This window comes from Primulina eburnea, chromosome 9, assembly GCF_022965805.1.
Source record: "Primulina eburnea isolate SZY01 chromosome 9, ASM2296580v1, whole genome shotgun sequence".
NCBI lineage: Eukaryota > Viridiplantae > Streptophyta > Magnoliopsida > Lamiales > Gesneriaceae > Primulina > Primulina eburnea.
This window is the reverse complement of record NC_133109.1, coordinates 29,938,477-29,954,143: the sequence shown is the minus strand read 5'-3', so window position 1 is coordinate 29,954,143 and position 15,667 is coordinate 29,938,477. Positions and strand designations below refer to the sequence as shown.

General features: G+C 32.1%; 2 protein-coding genes across 3 annotated transcripts; one reads left to right on the top strand and one right to left on the bottom strand.

Annotated features, from left to right (window-relative positions):
- The first annotated feature begins 2,884 nt into the window (after positions 1-2,884).
- On the top strand, positions 2,885-7,793 carry LOC140841553 (phosphate transporter PHO1 homolog 9-like). Its single transcript, XM_073209064.1, has 13 exons — positions 2,885-3,513; positions 4,366-4,633; positions 4,718-4,766; positions 4,855-4,926; positions 4,998-5,127; positions 5,275-5,395; positions 5,521-5,779; positions 5,914-6,018; positions 6,104-6,148; positions 6,278-6,427; positions 6,507-6,785; positions 6,907-7,046; positions 7,413-7,793. The coding sequence occupies exons 1-13, from the start codon at positions 2,976-2,978 to the stop codon at positions 7,504-7,506; spliced, it is 2,250 nt and encodes a 749-aa protein (XP_073065165.1). The 5' UTR covers positions 2,885-2,975; the 3' UTR covers positions 7,507-7,793.
- Positions 7,410-12,286, bottom strand: LOC140841551 (phosphate transporter PHO1 homolog 9-like). Of its 2 annotated transcripts, XM_073209063.1 has the most exons (13): positions 11,614-12,286; positions 11,232-11,535; positions 11,098-11,146; positions 10,955-11,026; positions 10,751-10,880; positions 10,504-10,624; positions 10,161-10,419; positions 9,923-10,027; positions 9,801-9,845; positions 9,544-9,693; positions 9,174-9,452; positions 8,914-9,053; positions 7,410-8,735 (listed from the first exon to the last, which is right to left on the bottom strand). In XM_073209063.1, exons 1-13 carry the CDS (start codon positions 12,146-12,148, stop codon positions 8,642-8,644), a joined length of 2,283 nt encoding a protein of 760 aa, XP_073065164.1. In that variant the 5' UTR covers positions 12,149-12,286; the 3' UTR covers positions 7,410-8,641. The 2 variants fall into 2 exon arrangements, with proteins under 2 accessions (XP_073065164.1, XP_073065163.1); XM_073209062.1 differs by having other exon boundaries at positions 7,410-9,053.
- Between the last annotated feature and the right edge of the window lie 3,381 nt (positions 12,287-15,667).

Here is a 15,667-nt window from a genome sequence, read left to right as displayed (position 1 = left end):
CCAGGTCTAGTTTCTCAAATATCCCGAAATTTCGGCCATAAAAAAGTCGGTTTTTGCATATTTTCAAGAAAATTTTAGAAAGTTTAAAATTAACTCAAATATAATATTTAAGAATCAGTTATAAAAAAAAACATAACCTAATTTTTTTAACAAAAAGAAATATTACTAAAAAACACAAAAAAATATAATAAAATTTAATTAATATATTTTAAAATCTAGGCATAATAAATCTTGATGCCATGACATAGTTTTTAACATACCTCAAATAATCGTATTTATTTTAATTAATTTTGTATAATAAACTTTTATTTTTCCCCAAGTTTAGTGTATTTTAAAGTTTTTAAATTTAATTAATTGTCTAAACAAACTTACTAAAAATTATAAAAATTTTAAATTTATAATTTATATAATAAAAAAACCTATAAAAATAAATAAATAAAAATATTACACGCATGTAATGCGTTGATAAAAAATTTATTGTACATTTATATTGATAACCTAATAGGTTCATATATCATCGTAAAGAATATGTGGCGAGTGGTCCCAATTGAGTCCGATTCCATTTACGAAAAGGCCAATGCACAATTAATTCGATCCATATACTACAAATAAGTGATTGTTGCAAAAAATAACCAAATGGGTTCTTGGAAATAAAATCATGTTTCGACAGCGATCCTTGTGTTATTAATTTTGAACAGGTCTCTTATAAGACGATCTCATGAATTTTTATCTATGAGACGGGTCAACCATACTGATATTCACAATAAAAAATAATACTTTTAATATAAAAAAGTAATATTTCTTCATGAATGACTCAAATAAGAGATTCGTCTCACAAAATACGACCCGTGAGACCGCCTCACACAAGCTTTTTTCATTACTTTTACGCCATGCAACCAACTTTTTTACAGTTCACCGTGCACGTGCTCCATGTTTGGGCACTTCTTCTTTTTCTAAAAAAAATAATTCCTTTTTTTAATTAATTTGTGGAATATGAGTTGCTTTTGTAATTTTTGTGGAATATATTAAAATATATAGAATAAAATAGAGGTAATATGATAATTATCAAAATTGATAGGACAATTTCTTTAAGTTTAGAGAAAGTTTTTGTGAAGTGATCCGTGATACGGGTCGATCTGATCTATAATTAAAATGAGAATTAATATTTTTGACATAAAAAATAATTTTTTTTCTTGAATGAAATTGTGTAAGAGATATCATTAAATTGACTTGTGAGACAGTTTTATAAACCTACGGACGGATGCTGTAATATTTTTTCAGCGTCCGCTATTAATAGTAGAGTTTTGCCTTAATTTTGCATAACTGTCATCTACGTTAATTTTTTTTTAATTTTTTTTAATAAAAAACCCATATAAAAGTGCATGTATATTTTTTATTTTTATTTTTTAAAAAATTGGATGTGTAAGCAGTGGCTTTTATATTATATTCCCATGATAATAATGATCAAAGCCGCTTTATTTTCGACTAAAGTCAAATTTGGGGGACTGAATGATACAATCAGTCCAAATATCTTACATAATTGTACATTATTCTTTGGTAAAAACTTGTGTGAGACGGTTTTATGAGTCGTATTTGTGAGACAGATCTCTTATTTGGACCACCCATGAAAAAATATTACTTTTTATACTAAGAATATTACTTTTTATTATGAATATGAGTAGGGTTGACTCATCAGATTATGATCCGTGAGACGGTCTCACATTAGACTCAATCATATTTTTTTTTAAAAAAAATTTTTACACGTAAAATATATTCTTCTTTATTTTATTTTTTTTAAAAGACAAGAAAAATATATTCAAATGATCAAGTTGGAGATTGACAGATTCTAAGCCTGGATAAATTACCTATTTAATCCACTTTTTTTTTTCAAGCAGTATATCAAATTTTTGGTTTCGAATATTAGATTTAGTGAGTTCCTCGTATTTTAATTGAAATTCACCAAATATGGTGGAGATCTATTTTATTTTTGTGGAACAAATAAAGAGTGAAATACGATAAAGAAACACTCCGAAAATATATGATGGAAATAGCCAAATCCACCACTTATTTTGACTATTGATATAGCTTTTCTATGACTAAACTGGCAACAACTTTCTTTTTTCTATCATGCCTAACTATTGGGTTTTGTTTATTTTAAGTGTATTGTAAAATTATTGAAAAATTAAATTTTAGGATATAAGGGGGAAAAACATATTTTATTGTTAATTTTTTTTTAAAAAAATAACTTTTATTGTTAATGCTAATGGTCGGTGACTGAGATGATATTACAGATTTATATATGTGAGTCGGATCAATCCGATTCATATTTGAAGTACAAAACAATATTTTTGACATAAAAATAATACATTTTTATGGGTCGAGTCGGATAAGAGATTTGTTTCATTAAATTGATATGTGAAACAGTTTTATAGATTTGGATCATCTATTGTGTTGAAAATACATAATTTGTTGTTGTGCATTTTTTTATAGGAGATGATCACGTGATCATCTTGTGTATCATATGAGATAAATTTAAAAAATTGTCAGATTAAACGAGATCATCTCGTGTAAAAAGTACACATCATTTGGTGCTGTGTTTTCAACAAAGTAGATGATCTAAATCCCAGTTTTATATGAATTTTTGTAAATATGATGGTAAATCTTATTAACGAACTTATGCCGGTGATATCGGGAGTGAGATATTACAAATTTTATATCTAATTCAAATATAAATAAATAAATAAATCCCTAACAATAAAAACAGAAAGTTGAAAATAATAATAGTACTGGTAATATTGGTTAAAAAGTATAAAAATTTATAAAAATGTATTTTGCGAATACATAAAATTAAAACGAGGTAATAATGTTTGTTTCTATTTAAATAAAAGGAAACCAGCCAACCACTAGCAAATCATCCTTCTCCAACACCTTCCAAGGAAATCAAGAAACATTCACTTCATCTGCGCGGAAAAAAGATGAAGTTTGGCCAGGAATTAGCTTCCCAAATGGTGCAAGAATGGCAGGAAGCATACATAGACTACAAACATCTCAAGAAACTGCTGAAAGACGTCCTAAAATCCCGACAGCAAGACGCGCTAACATCCTCGGCAAGGCAAGGTGGTTTGTTCAGGAGGACATTAACGTTGTACAGATCTTTCAGCGGGTTAACGGGTCGCGAGGACTGCGTGACAAAGAGTGAAGATGAAGTGATATTCGTGAACCAGGTGCAGCCAGGAAGCTCGGAGGATGATGGTTTTTTTTATCAGACGATTTTCTTGAAGTCCTCAGAAGATGGCGGTGAAAAAGAAAGCCATTTCTTTAAGAATCTCGATGAAGAATTCAATAAGGTGTTGAGATTTTACAAGGAAAAAGTTAAGGAAGTGACACTGAGGGCGGAGGAGTTGAGCAAACAGATGGATACACTTGTTGCTTTAAGGATTAAAGTGCAGAAACCTTTGATGAAACCAAGTGGGAATCATCAAGAAGTTGAGTCGTCAGATCTGGTACATGAAGGTAAAGACAATGTGGAAATTTATTTGTCATTTTTCGTGTTTTTTAAGGTGGGAAATCAAATGTGATTGTGTGAGTAAAAATGGGTTCAGAATGGAAATGGTACTTTAGTATTTTTGTGTCTGTGTGTGATCTGGCAGGATAGAGCAAGTTTTCGAACATTTGCTTTCTTGAGGAAATAGCGCTCCAGAAAACAAATGGCTGAATATGTTGGAAGTTTTTGGTCATTTTTCGTGTTTTTTAGGAAGGAAATTATAAATGGTTGTGTGAGAAAAAATGGATTCAGAATAAAAACGATGCTTTGGTAGTGTCGGGAGTTTTGTAAGAGCTTATCTCTGTAAGAGCTTATTATAATTGCTTCCCACTTCTAAGTATGATTTCCAAACATTTAACTGAATAGAAGTTTAAAAGCAAGTTAAATAAGTTGTTGCAAACACTACTTTAGTTTTAGTATATGATAGATTGAATTTGGTATTGAAGAAGCTGTATAAGAATTGGTTGAGGTTTTTATTCCACCAATCGAATTCAAAAACTTCGAGCCCGAATTCATTTTTTAAAAAAATTTCTTGTTCTTTCAAAACCAGATTTCTTGTTTTTTCCATATCCTATTTGATTCTTACTTATTTTGAATTATAAACCGTAAAATGCATCCTTGTACTCATCGGTTCAAGGTTTACAATATGTTTTTTGGACGATGCGGTATGAGGGTCGGATCACCCTCTGTTATTAGTCTTTTTTGTTTAGTACAACTGTACAAGTCTGCACCGAGCGTTTCAAGACATTTCATAGGGAATTGGATTGAATGAATAAGAAAATTTTAGTAAAATGTTAATCCTGTGTCTTCCACTATTGAAGATGCACCAATGGATGTAATCCAAGAAGCTGGGACGAGCCCCGTAGGGGCTTCGGAAGATCCAACCAATGTTGCATTTTTATCGTCTCTGGCTCATGTAAAGATCAATATTGAACCAGACTGTCCTGTTACGACAGTAAGAAGTGTTATCAAGAGTGCAACAAAATCAGACCTTACATTCTGCATGGAAGAGGTGAGACGAGCGAAGGACAAATTGCGACGGGCCTTCATCCAATTCCATCAACAGCTTGAACTCCTAAAAAGATACCGGTTATGCATCTTGCTTGAAAAATTTATTGGAAAACTTGATATAGGCAGTTGTTGAACTAACGTGTTTCATTAAAATGCTGGCAGCTTCTCAAATATATTGGCGTTATCCAAGATTATGAAGAAATATGACAAGGTGAGGTGATTCAAAATCAATCAGGAAAATGTTTTCTATCATTGCATTTAACTCACTTGAGGTCTCAATTCGAGTTATTTACCTGCAGATCACTTCTAGAAATGCATCAAAATCCTATTTACAGATGGTTGGTGCCTCATATCTTGGCAGCTCTGATGAGGTTTGTATCCGAGACGTTCTTTCTAGTCAAGAAACCACAACTTTGGCCTTATTTTCTCATATGTACCGCAGGTTAACAAACTCGTTGATAGAGTAGAGGCCACGTTCATTAAGCACTTTTCAAATGAAAATAGGAGAAAAGGGATGAAACTTTTAAAGCCTACGAATAAAATAGAGAGGCACAGAACAACTTTTTTTCTCGGTAAGCTTACGTGGATGGAGGGGAGGCTATACATTCTGAAGAAAGAAAAGAGAATGAACAAGAAAACGTCATCATTCTTTCTGATAGTATAGTGAAGTTTTTTGAAAATTAAGGCGAATTTATTGTGAACTTATTTTCACCTTCTAGGTATGTTAACTGGCTGCTCACTGGCACTAGTTGCAAACCTTATTGTCTCCATAAAGGCGAGGGGGCTTGTAAAACACGAGGGAAGGGATCAGTATATGAACAATATATTTCCACTTTACAGGTGATTCATACATAAAATGACTCTCTGAATTCGCAAAGATGTCTCTTTTGATCTCCTAGATAATGGAATTGATAAATGATAAATCAAGACTACGAAATACTAAATTGATGACTTCATCCTTGTAGCTTGTTCGGATTCATTCTCCTACACATGTTCATGTATGGGATAAACACGTACCTCTGGCGGCAATTCCGGGTGAACTACCCATTCATATTTGGATTTAAATCTGGTACAGAATTGGGATTCAGAAAAATCTTCCTCCTCGCTTCCGCACTTTCAGTACTCACTTTGGTGGCTGTACTTTCAAATCTGGACATGGAAATGGATCCAAGAACGCAACATTTTCAAACATTAACCGAACTGGTTCCAGCAGGCCTAGTCGTGGTGAGTTAATAGCTACTCTTTCTCCCTTCATAATGTATTAACGTATTACTGTAGCCTCTCATAAATATCTAGACAAGATTCTTATAAAAGAATCATCTTTCCATAAATATTGATCCTATGATACTAACAACCAGGTCTTGCTTCTTATAACCTTCTGTCCTTTCAACATTATATATCGCTCAACTCGCTTCTTTCTCATTCGGTGCGCATGGCGATGTGTATTCGCTCCCTTTCATAAGGTACACAGGTTCTTGAATTGAACATTTATGAACAGATTATTTTTACCTCGTAACTGTATCATTTTTCTTGTGGCTTCCTTTGTAGGTCATGTTTGCTGATTTTTTCTTGGCCGACCAGCTGACAAGCCAGGTCAGTATTTCATCCCCAGTACAAGAGAATAACTTTATCACCGACAAATTCTCAGTCGAATAGCATGCTGTTAATTTGGACTGTGTTATCTGAATCATTTAGGCGGTAATATTATTTCGTGCATTTCAGGTTCAGGCTATCAGAAGTTTGCAGTTTTATGTCTGCTACTATGGATGGGGTGACTACAAAAGGAGATCAAATCAGTGCTTTGAAAGCAAATTATATGGAATTTTTTACATTGTTGTAGGAATTATTCCATTTTGGTCACGAGTTCTACAGGTAAGGCAATGCTTCTATTGGCACAGTCTCGTCTTTCCCAAAATATTTTTACAACTTTTGGTTGCAAAATTGAAATCAGTGCCTACGCCGCATGTTTGAGGAAAAGGATCTCATGCAAGGACTCAACAGCCTGAAATATTTCTCAACAGTAGTCGCACTTGTCATTAGGACAATATATGATTTGAGGAGAGGAACGCTTTGGAAAATCATGGCTGCGTCAAGTTCTGGAGTCACAACGATTTTTAGTACATACTGGGACATTGTCATGGATTGGGGACTTTTAAAAAAGAATTCAAGAAATCCATGGCTGAGAGACAAGCTTTTGGTACCGAACAAGGCTGTTTACTTTGTGGCCATAGTGAGTGTTTTCAATGGTTTCTTTTGTGCCAGCAGAATCTGCAATATTTATGATTTTTCATGAAATATGTTTACCAGAAACCAACTGTAATTATATTTGTCCGATTGACTTGGAATTGTAGGTGCTGAATATTCTCCTGAGACTTGTATGGATGCAGTTAGTTCTTGATTTTAATGAAGCGCCGTTCATCCATAGGAGAGCGATGATTGCACTTGTCGGCTGCCTGGAGATACTTCGTCGTGGCATTTGGAACTTTTTCAGGTATGATAATGAACCCATCAGCATCCTGCATTATAGAATGAAATGTAGTTTCCCATCTTTCTGCTTGCCCCCCTCTTTTTAACAGTTTTTGGCTGTAGAACCACTACTATGAAGAAAATTGGAAAAAAATAGTGACACCATGTCCATAGGCAAGTTAAACTTAAGAACTTGAAAACTACATCACGGATATGCAACAGTGTGTCTAGTTCAATTCTGAAAAACACCTGATCCGCGGCAGAAACCAAGAAATGGAGCCTATATCTGTTGATTTACTGCTCTAGAACAGAGAAAATCAGCTGTTCAAGTGCTTTTGAAAATCAAGACTTCTATATTTTGATGGCGATGGCACTAACTTTGAATTGGCAGGTTGGAGAACGAGCACTTCAACAACGTTGAAAAATATCAAGCTTACAAGTCAACTCCTTTGCCATTTTACTATGAAGATGAAAAGTCGTTATGACAGATTATTCGACATCAATGGATATAAATTACGCACATATGATAGAGCAGGAAAGGCACAAACCTGAACGCTGCGTTACTTGCAACAACTGGTTCGAACACACAGACTGATGAAGCTTTTGTGCATCTGCTGCAGCTGCACATAATTTTATACAGCGAATCAAGTATACTTGCAGTTGTCCTAAATTAAATTATGTAAACTTTTTGAAGCTTCACTATGTTATAGGTGCTTGGGGGGTCTTGGAGCCCTGAAATCTTAATCATATAAAGTTCTTACGTTTTCATGAAGGGCGGCTCATGTACAACAGGATCAGTTGAAGTCACACAAAACAACTCCATCGTTCTTTCGCCATACTTTTAAACAACCCGAAGTCCCAAACATCATGCAATGCAATACAATTTCAAGAAACAAATTTAGCACAAGTATATAAATCCTCAAAATTATTTAGCTTTTACAGAAAATTCAAAATCATACGTTATCTCCTATCTCAAGAAATGTCTCTTATAGAATAGTAAAGAGAAAGACATAACTTTGAGAAAGAAAAAAAATCAATTATAATAAATAAGCTTCCAAAAATAAAACATTAATCAAGCATTTGATGAAGCCTGTTTTATTATTTTATATTTATAAAATCGGTGTGGTTTATTATGGTTTAGAAATTTTTTTATCCAAAGTTAAACTAAAACAAAATTTTCGTTTCAATTTAAAACCGATTCATGTGTGAATGATCAAAAACTAATATGAACTATAAATTTGGTCTGTTCCCTTGATTTGATTTAGTTGTTGCTTACCCCTAACTTTAGGTCAATTCGCGCATTAAATTTTCATTAAAAATGAATCTCTGCGTTTTTTCAAGAAAATGATTCAACTGCATGTAAGTCTTGACTTGCAAATTATTTTTCAGCAATAGGAGATAATTTGACATGCAACAAATATATAATGGCTTCAATAATAATTCTTTTTTATATCATGTAATTTAGGACAATTTCAAGTATGTATGTTTGATTTGCTGCATGGAGATTTATGTGCAGCTAGCATTCACTTGATCTAATGGTTGGTTGCAAGTACAGCAGCACTAAGTTTAGGCCTTTCTTATTCACATGTCCCTGTTATGTGGTATAAACTGTATAATCTGTCACACAAAATTTTCGTCTTCATGGTGAAACGGCAAAGGCGATAACTTGAAGGCTCGATATTTTTCGACGTTGTTGAAATGCTCTTTCTCCAACCTGCCAATTTAAAAGTTACTGTCATTGCCATTGAAGGAAAATAAAAAAGAAGCCTTAGTTTTTAAAGCAATGAGTTAGCTGCTCAGGCATTTTCATAATTGAACTGCTCCGTGGCCATGATGTGATGCAAGCGAAATTTTTTCGTTGAAGCGGGAGGGTTGTGGATGTATCATTGAACCTGAAAAAGTTCCAAATGCCACGACGAAGTATCTCCAGGCATGCGACAAGTGCAATCATGGACCTCCTGTGAAGGAATGGCGCTTCGTTGAAATCAAGAACTAACTGCATCCATACAAGTCTCAGAAGAATATTCACTATCTGCAATTCAAGTAATTTCAGAAATTCTAACTATTAGTGTTTTGTGTAAACATGATCCATGAAATTCACAACTGCTACATATTATGCTCAGATAAAAAATAAACCATTGGCAGTACTCACGATGGCCACAAAGTAGACAGCCCTGTTTGATATCAAAAGTTTGTCTCTCAGCCATGAATTTCTTGCTGTTTTTTGTAAAAGTCCCCAATCCATGACAATGTCCCAGTATGTGTTAAAAACCGTGGTGACTCCCGAACTTGACGCTGCCATGATTTTCCAAAATGTTCCTCTCCTGAAACCATATATTGTCCTGATGACAAGTGCCACTACTGTTGATAAATATTTTAGGCTATTGATTCCATGCTTGAGATCCTTCTCCTCGAACAAGCGGCGTAGGCACTAAATTTGATTAAACAACCAAGAATTGTAACATTATTTTTGAACAGATGAGACTGATCAAAAAATCATGTCCATTTAAGCAAAGACTGACCTGCAGAACTCGTGACCAAAATGGAATAATGGCTACAACAATGTAAAGAATTTCATATACTTTGCTTTCAAGGCACCGGTTTGATCTCCTTTTGAAGTCACCCCATCCATAGTAGCAGATGTAAAATTGCAAACTTCTGAAAGCCTGAACCTGAAACGCATGAAAATAAATTACATCGTCGATTATTGGCTGAACACAGACAAAATCATAGCCACTAGCAAATTAGCTATACATTATGATGGAAATGAAATATGAACCTGGCTTGTTAGTTGGTCTGCCAAGAAGATATCTGAGAAGGTAACCTACAAAGGCAGCCATAAGAGAAATGATGATGATTGTTTCTTATACTATATTTTATTCCATTGCTGAATCTGTATACCTTATAAATAGGAGCGAATAGACAATGCCATGCGCATCGGATGAGAAAGAATCGACTTGAGCGGTATATAATGTTGAATGGACAGAAAGTTATTAAAAGTAAGACCTGGATATTAATTTCCAAGTATTAAGATTTATCGACAGATTACACGTTTATAAGAATCTGAGTAGAAATTTTTGTGGGGAAATGGTGATATGCTAATACTTTACGAAGGGGAAAATAACAGCTTTTAACATACCATGACTAGGCCTGCTGGAACAAGTTCCGTTAATGTTTGAAAACGTTGAGTTCTTGGATCCATTTCCATGTCCAAATTTGAAAGCACAGCTACCAAAGTGAGTACTGAAAAAGCGGAAGCAAGGAGAAAGATTTCTCTGAATCCCAATTCTGTACCTGATCTAAATCCGAAAATGAAGGTGTAGTTCACTCGGAATTGCCTCCAGAGGTATGTGTTCACCCCATACATGAGCATGTGTAGGAAAATGAATCCAAACAAGCTACATGGATAAAGTCATGGATTGAGTTTTTCATTAGCTCAAGTTATCCATTCAATTATCTATTAGAACTAAAAAATTTAGTACCTGTAAAGAGGAAATATATTGTTCATATACTGCTCTCCTCCATCGTGTCGAATAAGTCCCCTAGCATGTATTGCGACAATAATACCGACAACCAGTGCTACTGAGCAGCCAGTTAATATACCTACGAGATGACGAGTAGTTCGCTAAACTAAGTTCTCCTAAATTTTCCAAAAGAGTTTGAAATAAAACATAGAGACTGTTAGCATTTTTTCAAGAACTATGGTCATTTCCTTCCCCGCCAGCTTACCTAGAAGATATGATGTCCTGTGCCTCTCCATTTTATTTCTAGGCTTTAAAAGTTTCACCCCTTTTCTTCTATTTCCATTCGAGAAGTGCTTAACGAATGTAGCCTCTACTCTTTCGATGAGCTTGTTAACCTGCAGGAAAGAAAGGAAAGTAAGGCCAAAATTGTGTCTTTTATTTTGCCAATAAGGGTAGCTTGGGCACATACCTCATCAGAGCTTCCGAGATAGGATTTATCAATCATATGTAAATAAGAACTTGAAGCTTTTCTTGAGGTGATCTGCAGTAAACCACTCCACTGATGAGACCCCGAGTGCCACTTGAGAAACTAGTTACTGTGAACTGTCGTACCTTGTCAAACTTCTTCATAATCTTGGAGAATGCCGACATATTCGAGGAACTGTCGCATTGTAATGAAATATGTTAGCTCAACACCTGTCTACAGCAATTTTTGCAATACTTTTTCAAGGTGAAAGATGCATCACCGATATCTTTTCAGGAGTCGGAGCTGTTGGTAGTATTCGACGAAAGCCCGTCTCAGTTTTTCCTCCGCTCGTCTTAGGTCCTCAATTCTGTATGTAATGTCCGACTTTTTCATACTTTTGATCACCTTTTTTAATGTCGTAAGGGGACCATTTGTTTCAATATTGATCTTTACATGATCCAAAGATGATAAAGACGCTGGCCACAAAGGACTGTCCTGGCCTCTATCATCACACTTTGGTGTCTCTTCAGAAGCATTTTCCGAGCTCCTCCCCAGTTCTTGGACTATATTTATGGCTGGACCTTCTACAGGTAAGAAACATAATCAATTTTAATCTGAACCCACTTACAATTTTGTACCATGAAAATCCATATTGCGTTTACCTTCAGGTTCCGGATCCGATGACTCGACTTCTTGATGATTCACATTTTGTTCCATCAAAGGTTTATACACTTCAATCCTTAAAGAAACAAGTTTATCCATCTGCTTGCTTAACTCCTCTGCCTGCAGTATCACTTTTTTGACCTTTTCCTTATAAAATCTCAGTACTTTATTGTATTCATCATCAAGAATCTTAAAGAAATGACTCTCCTCTTCCCCACCATCTTCTGATGACTTCAAGAAAATTGTCTGATAAAACCAATCATTCTCCGAACTTCCAGGCTGCACTTGGTTCACTAATATCACTTCATCTTCGCTCTTTATCGCGCAGTTGTCTCGACCCATTAACCCGCTGAATGATCTATACAAGGTCGAGTTCCTCTTCGAGAAACCACATCTGCTTACCGAAGATGGTAGTGCATTTTTCTCTCGGGATTTCAAGATGTTTTTCAGCAGTTTCTTGAGATGTTTGTAGTCCATGTATGCTTCTCGCCATTCTTGCACCATTTGGGAAGCTAATTCCTTGCCAAATTTCATCCTCTCTTGGCATCGAAAGCGAGCCTCTAATCTTCTATAGAAATGTGTTGGGAAATGCACTTTGGATTGCTGTTTTTTTTCTGATGAATGGAGATTAGGAGCACATATTTTTCAAGCATGGAATTTGGATATCTCAAACTCGACGATTTCAATATTAATATTTTTGATAGGTCTTCATGTAACATACAAGTTATTGTTGAGTTGTATTTTACTATTTGTTTGCATGTGCTTGTGTTGATGTGTTCCTTGCATCCATTGAACGAATCCCAAGAGCTATTATTTTTAGTAGTTGGTCAACTCATGTGTTTTGATTGGATCAAGATCCTCTGGAGAACCATTCTGCTGAGGTTGCTATGCACTGTCAAATATTTTTTTTTATTTTTTTAAAAATTAGTATTTTTATATTTTAATTATTTTAAAATCAAAATTATATTTTTTATATTATAATATTTGATTAATAATTCAATTTAAAGTTACAATTTTATTTTTGGTTACAAATATATATTGTGGTGGTAAAATGACGTCTCTCTTATTATTTTTTTTAATAATTTGTTCAACTCCTTTTTTTTAAATGTTAATAAAATTTATTTTTTTGTGACAAATATGCGATTTCGAACGAACAAGAAAAAATGACGGTACATTCAGTTAAAAAAAAACTATTTTCTCTTTTTTTATCTCGTTAATTTTTATTTTAGAAGTTCAAATTTATTAATCACATATTTGTAAAAAAAAAAAAATTAACGTCTAAATACAAGAAATATATTTATATTTTTTAGGGATATAAGAAATAATCCAATTTAAAAATGTACAAAAATTTTAAAAAGTTAAACATATCGAACAATTAAAAATAATACCAAAAAATTGACATGATATAAAAAGAAAATTATCTTGTATAATTTTTCTTGTTCAAACGCTTAGTCTTTTTTAATTTTTTAAACATTTTTTTGAAAATTGAATTATTTCTTAAATCTCTAAGAGAGGAAAAATATTTTTTGTATTTAAAACATTAAAAAAGAATGAGAAAAATTAACAATGCAAAAAAGGTGAAAATAATTTTTCAAAATAATTAGAATATGAAAACACCAACAAAATTATTATTTTTGTTACAAATATGTGATTAATAAAATTTTAATTTCTAAATAAAAAATTAACAAGATAAAAAGAAGAAAATAGTTTTTTTTATAAAGAAACTTATAATATTAAAAAAATTGAATGTATCGTTGTTTTTTCTTGTTCGTTCGGAATCACATATTTGTAATAAAAAAATTAAATTTTTACTAAATTTTTTAAAAAAGAATTGAAAAAACTATAAAAGAAAATTAATAAGAGAGACGTCATTTTACCACCCACAATATATATTTGTAACCAAAAATAAAATTATAACTTTAAGTTGGATCATTAATCACATATTTTAATATAAAAACATAATATTAATTTGAATTAATTAAAATATAAAAATATCAATTTTTTTAAAAATAATTTTTATTTTTAATAATGCATAACACTCTCTGCTGTGAGGAACGGCCTTTGTCATATTGCGAGTTAATGTTACACTTCAACGGGAATTGTAATTTAAATTCGCAATTCTGAACATTTATTGGGTTTTTTGATTTTTTTTATGTTCTTATTATTATTATTATATTTTTTTTACAAAATCTATAACACTCCAAAATTTTGAGGCGTTTGATCAAAATGTAATTAAAATAATTGAATAGAAATAATAACAATACATTAAGTAAATAAAATGAAATTTATTACCCTCCACATAAAATTTTAAATAAACTTATGATGAATATTAAAAATACATAAAAGACGCTTCTAAAATAATATCAATTAATTAATTAATTAATTAATTATATATATATATATATATATATATATAAAGTGAAGAATTTAAGAAAAATTTTAATAGAATAAAGAGTATTCAATAAAAATATAAAGTAAAACTATTTAGATTAATAAAATCAAAATAAATAAATTAATTAAAGATTAGATTTTCTAATATATATATATATATATATATATATATATATATATATATATATATATAATATTCGAGAGAAAAATGACTCAAGAAAATTATTATAAATAATCTAATTAATCTAATTAATTATAAATTATATTATATCATAAAGTGATTTTAGAAAATTATTATAAATAACCTAATAATTAATCTAAATAATTAAATAAATTTATATTATATTAAACACCTAAAAATATATGAAAAATTATAAATAAAATACTACTTATACATATCATTTCATATTGAATTACTGACTGATGTTTTATTTTGATTTGTTAACTACCATAAGCTCAATTTATTCTCTCATCAAGTTCCCAAAAGACTTCACCTCTATTTTCTTTCTGGTTATTGTAAATTTCAGCAATAGGGTTTCCCCACTCCATATAAGATGGAAATTGGGAAAAATAGAAATGTTGAGTTGGCAAGACTGTGACTCTTTCGTAGAATTCATATTTTTGTTATCTTTTTAATATTAAAGGATTGTATATGCTTCTGCAACCGTAATTTGAATATAATGATTTTATTGCAAGTCAGGGCCTACAAAACCTCCTTGTGAAATATAAAAAATTTACTTTTTTCTTTTGAAAAAATTAAATAGGCATTTATATCTTAACTTTTTATAAAATTTGAAAAAACACCATCTGCACCGGCTGAAAATCTTATTAGTTGAAGTATTTTTGATGGTATCTAATAGTCCGTGATCAAAATGACTAGCAAACAAAATAGATAAAAATAAAGCTCAATTTGCTACAAGTCATATTTCAGGCCGACTAGACTAGTTCGAATGTTCTCTATGCTATTTGTACGCAACAAAATTGAGCTGGATGACACATACACAACAACCAACAACATACGATTAGTATAGCTAACATCCGAACTAGTCTAGCCAACCTGAAATATGACTTTTAACAATTTGAGTTTTATTTACTGGTCATTTTGATAACAAGTCTATGAGATATTCTCAAAATATTTCAACTCGCCGGATTTCCAACCGGGTCAACACATTCTCGTAAATATTATTTCTTCATCAAATACAGTCGGAAAATCTAATAAAATAATACAACTTAAATTTAAATAACGTCATTGTGTTGTTACACACAAAGAGCGTAAGGGCCATAACATTATCCTTTTTTGGATATGTAATCACGTTTTGAGTAGTCCATAACATCTTACTCACAAAACTCCTCACTCTTGGTAATAGAATATGTATCTCTCCAAGTCTCGAACTCAATACTTCGTCCGGGCCATAAGTACTTGAATTAAAAAATTGGTATCAAGTTTCTTTGATCCAAATATTTATGGCCTGACCGAATTTTTGAATTTTTTTGTCGCATTAATTTGCATAAACTTGAACTATTATCAAGTACACGGTTGCGTTTAGTTGGGATTAACGAGGTTTGATGAGATTGTCTAAATTATAAATCTTGCAATTATTAAAATATTTGAGTACGATGTTAAAATAATATTGAATAAATAATAATATATATGATTTGATT

What these genes read in the sequence shown, in the direction of transcription:
- LOC140841553 (XM_073209064.1), top strand. Translation starts at nt 2,976, where the DNA reads ATGAAGTTTGGCCAGGAATTAGCTTCCCAAATGGTGCAAGAATGGCAG. An exon ending in AATATATTTCCACTTTACAG is followed by an intron (nt 5,396 to 5,520) that starts GTGATTCATACA and finishes TCATCCTTGTAG; the next exon opens with CTTGTTCGGATTCATTCTCC. An exon ending in GGCATTTGGAACTTTTTCAG is followed by an intron (nt 7,047 to 7,412) that starts GTATGATAATGA and finishes TTGAATTGGCAG; the next exon opens with GTTGGAGAACGAGCACTTCA.
- LOC140841551 (XM_073209062.1), bottom strand. Translation starts at nt 12,148, where the DNA reads ATGAAATTTGGCAAGGAATTAGCTTCCCAAATGGTGCAAGAATGGCGA. An exon ending in TTTGGTCACGAGTTCTGCAG is followed by an intron (nt 9,453 to 9,543) that starts GTCAGTCTTTGC and finishes AATCAAATTTAG; the next exon opens with TGCCTACGCCGCTTGTTCGA. An exon ending in CTGTCTACTTTGTGGCCATC is followed by an intron (nt 9,054 to 9,173) that starts GTGAGTACTGCC and finishes CTTGAATTGCAG; the next exon opens with ATAGTGAATATTCTTCTGAG.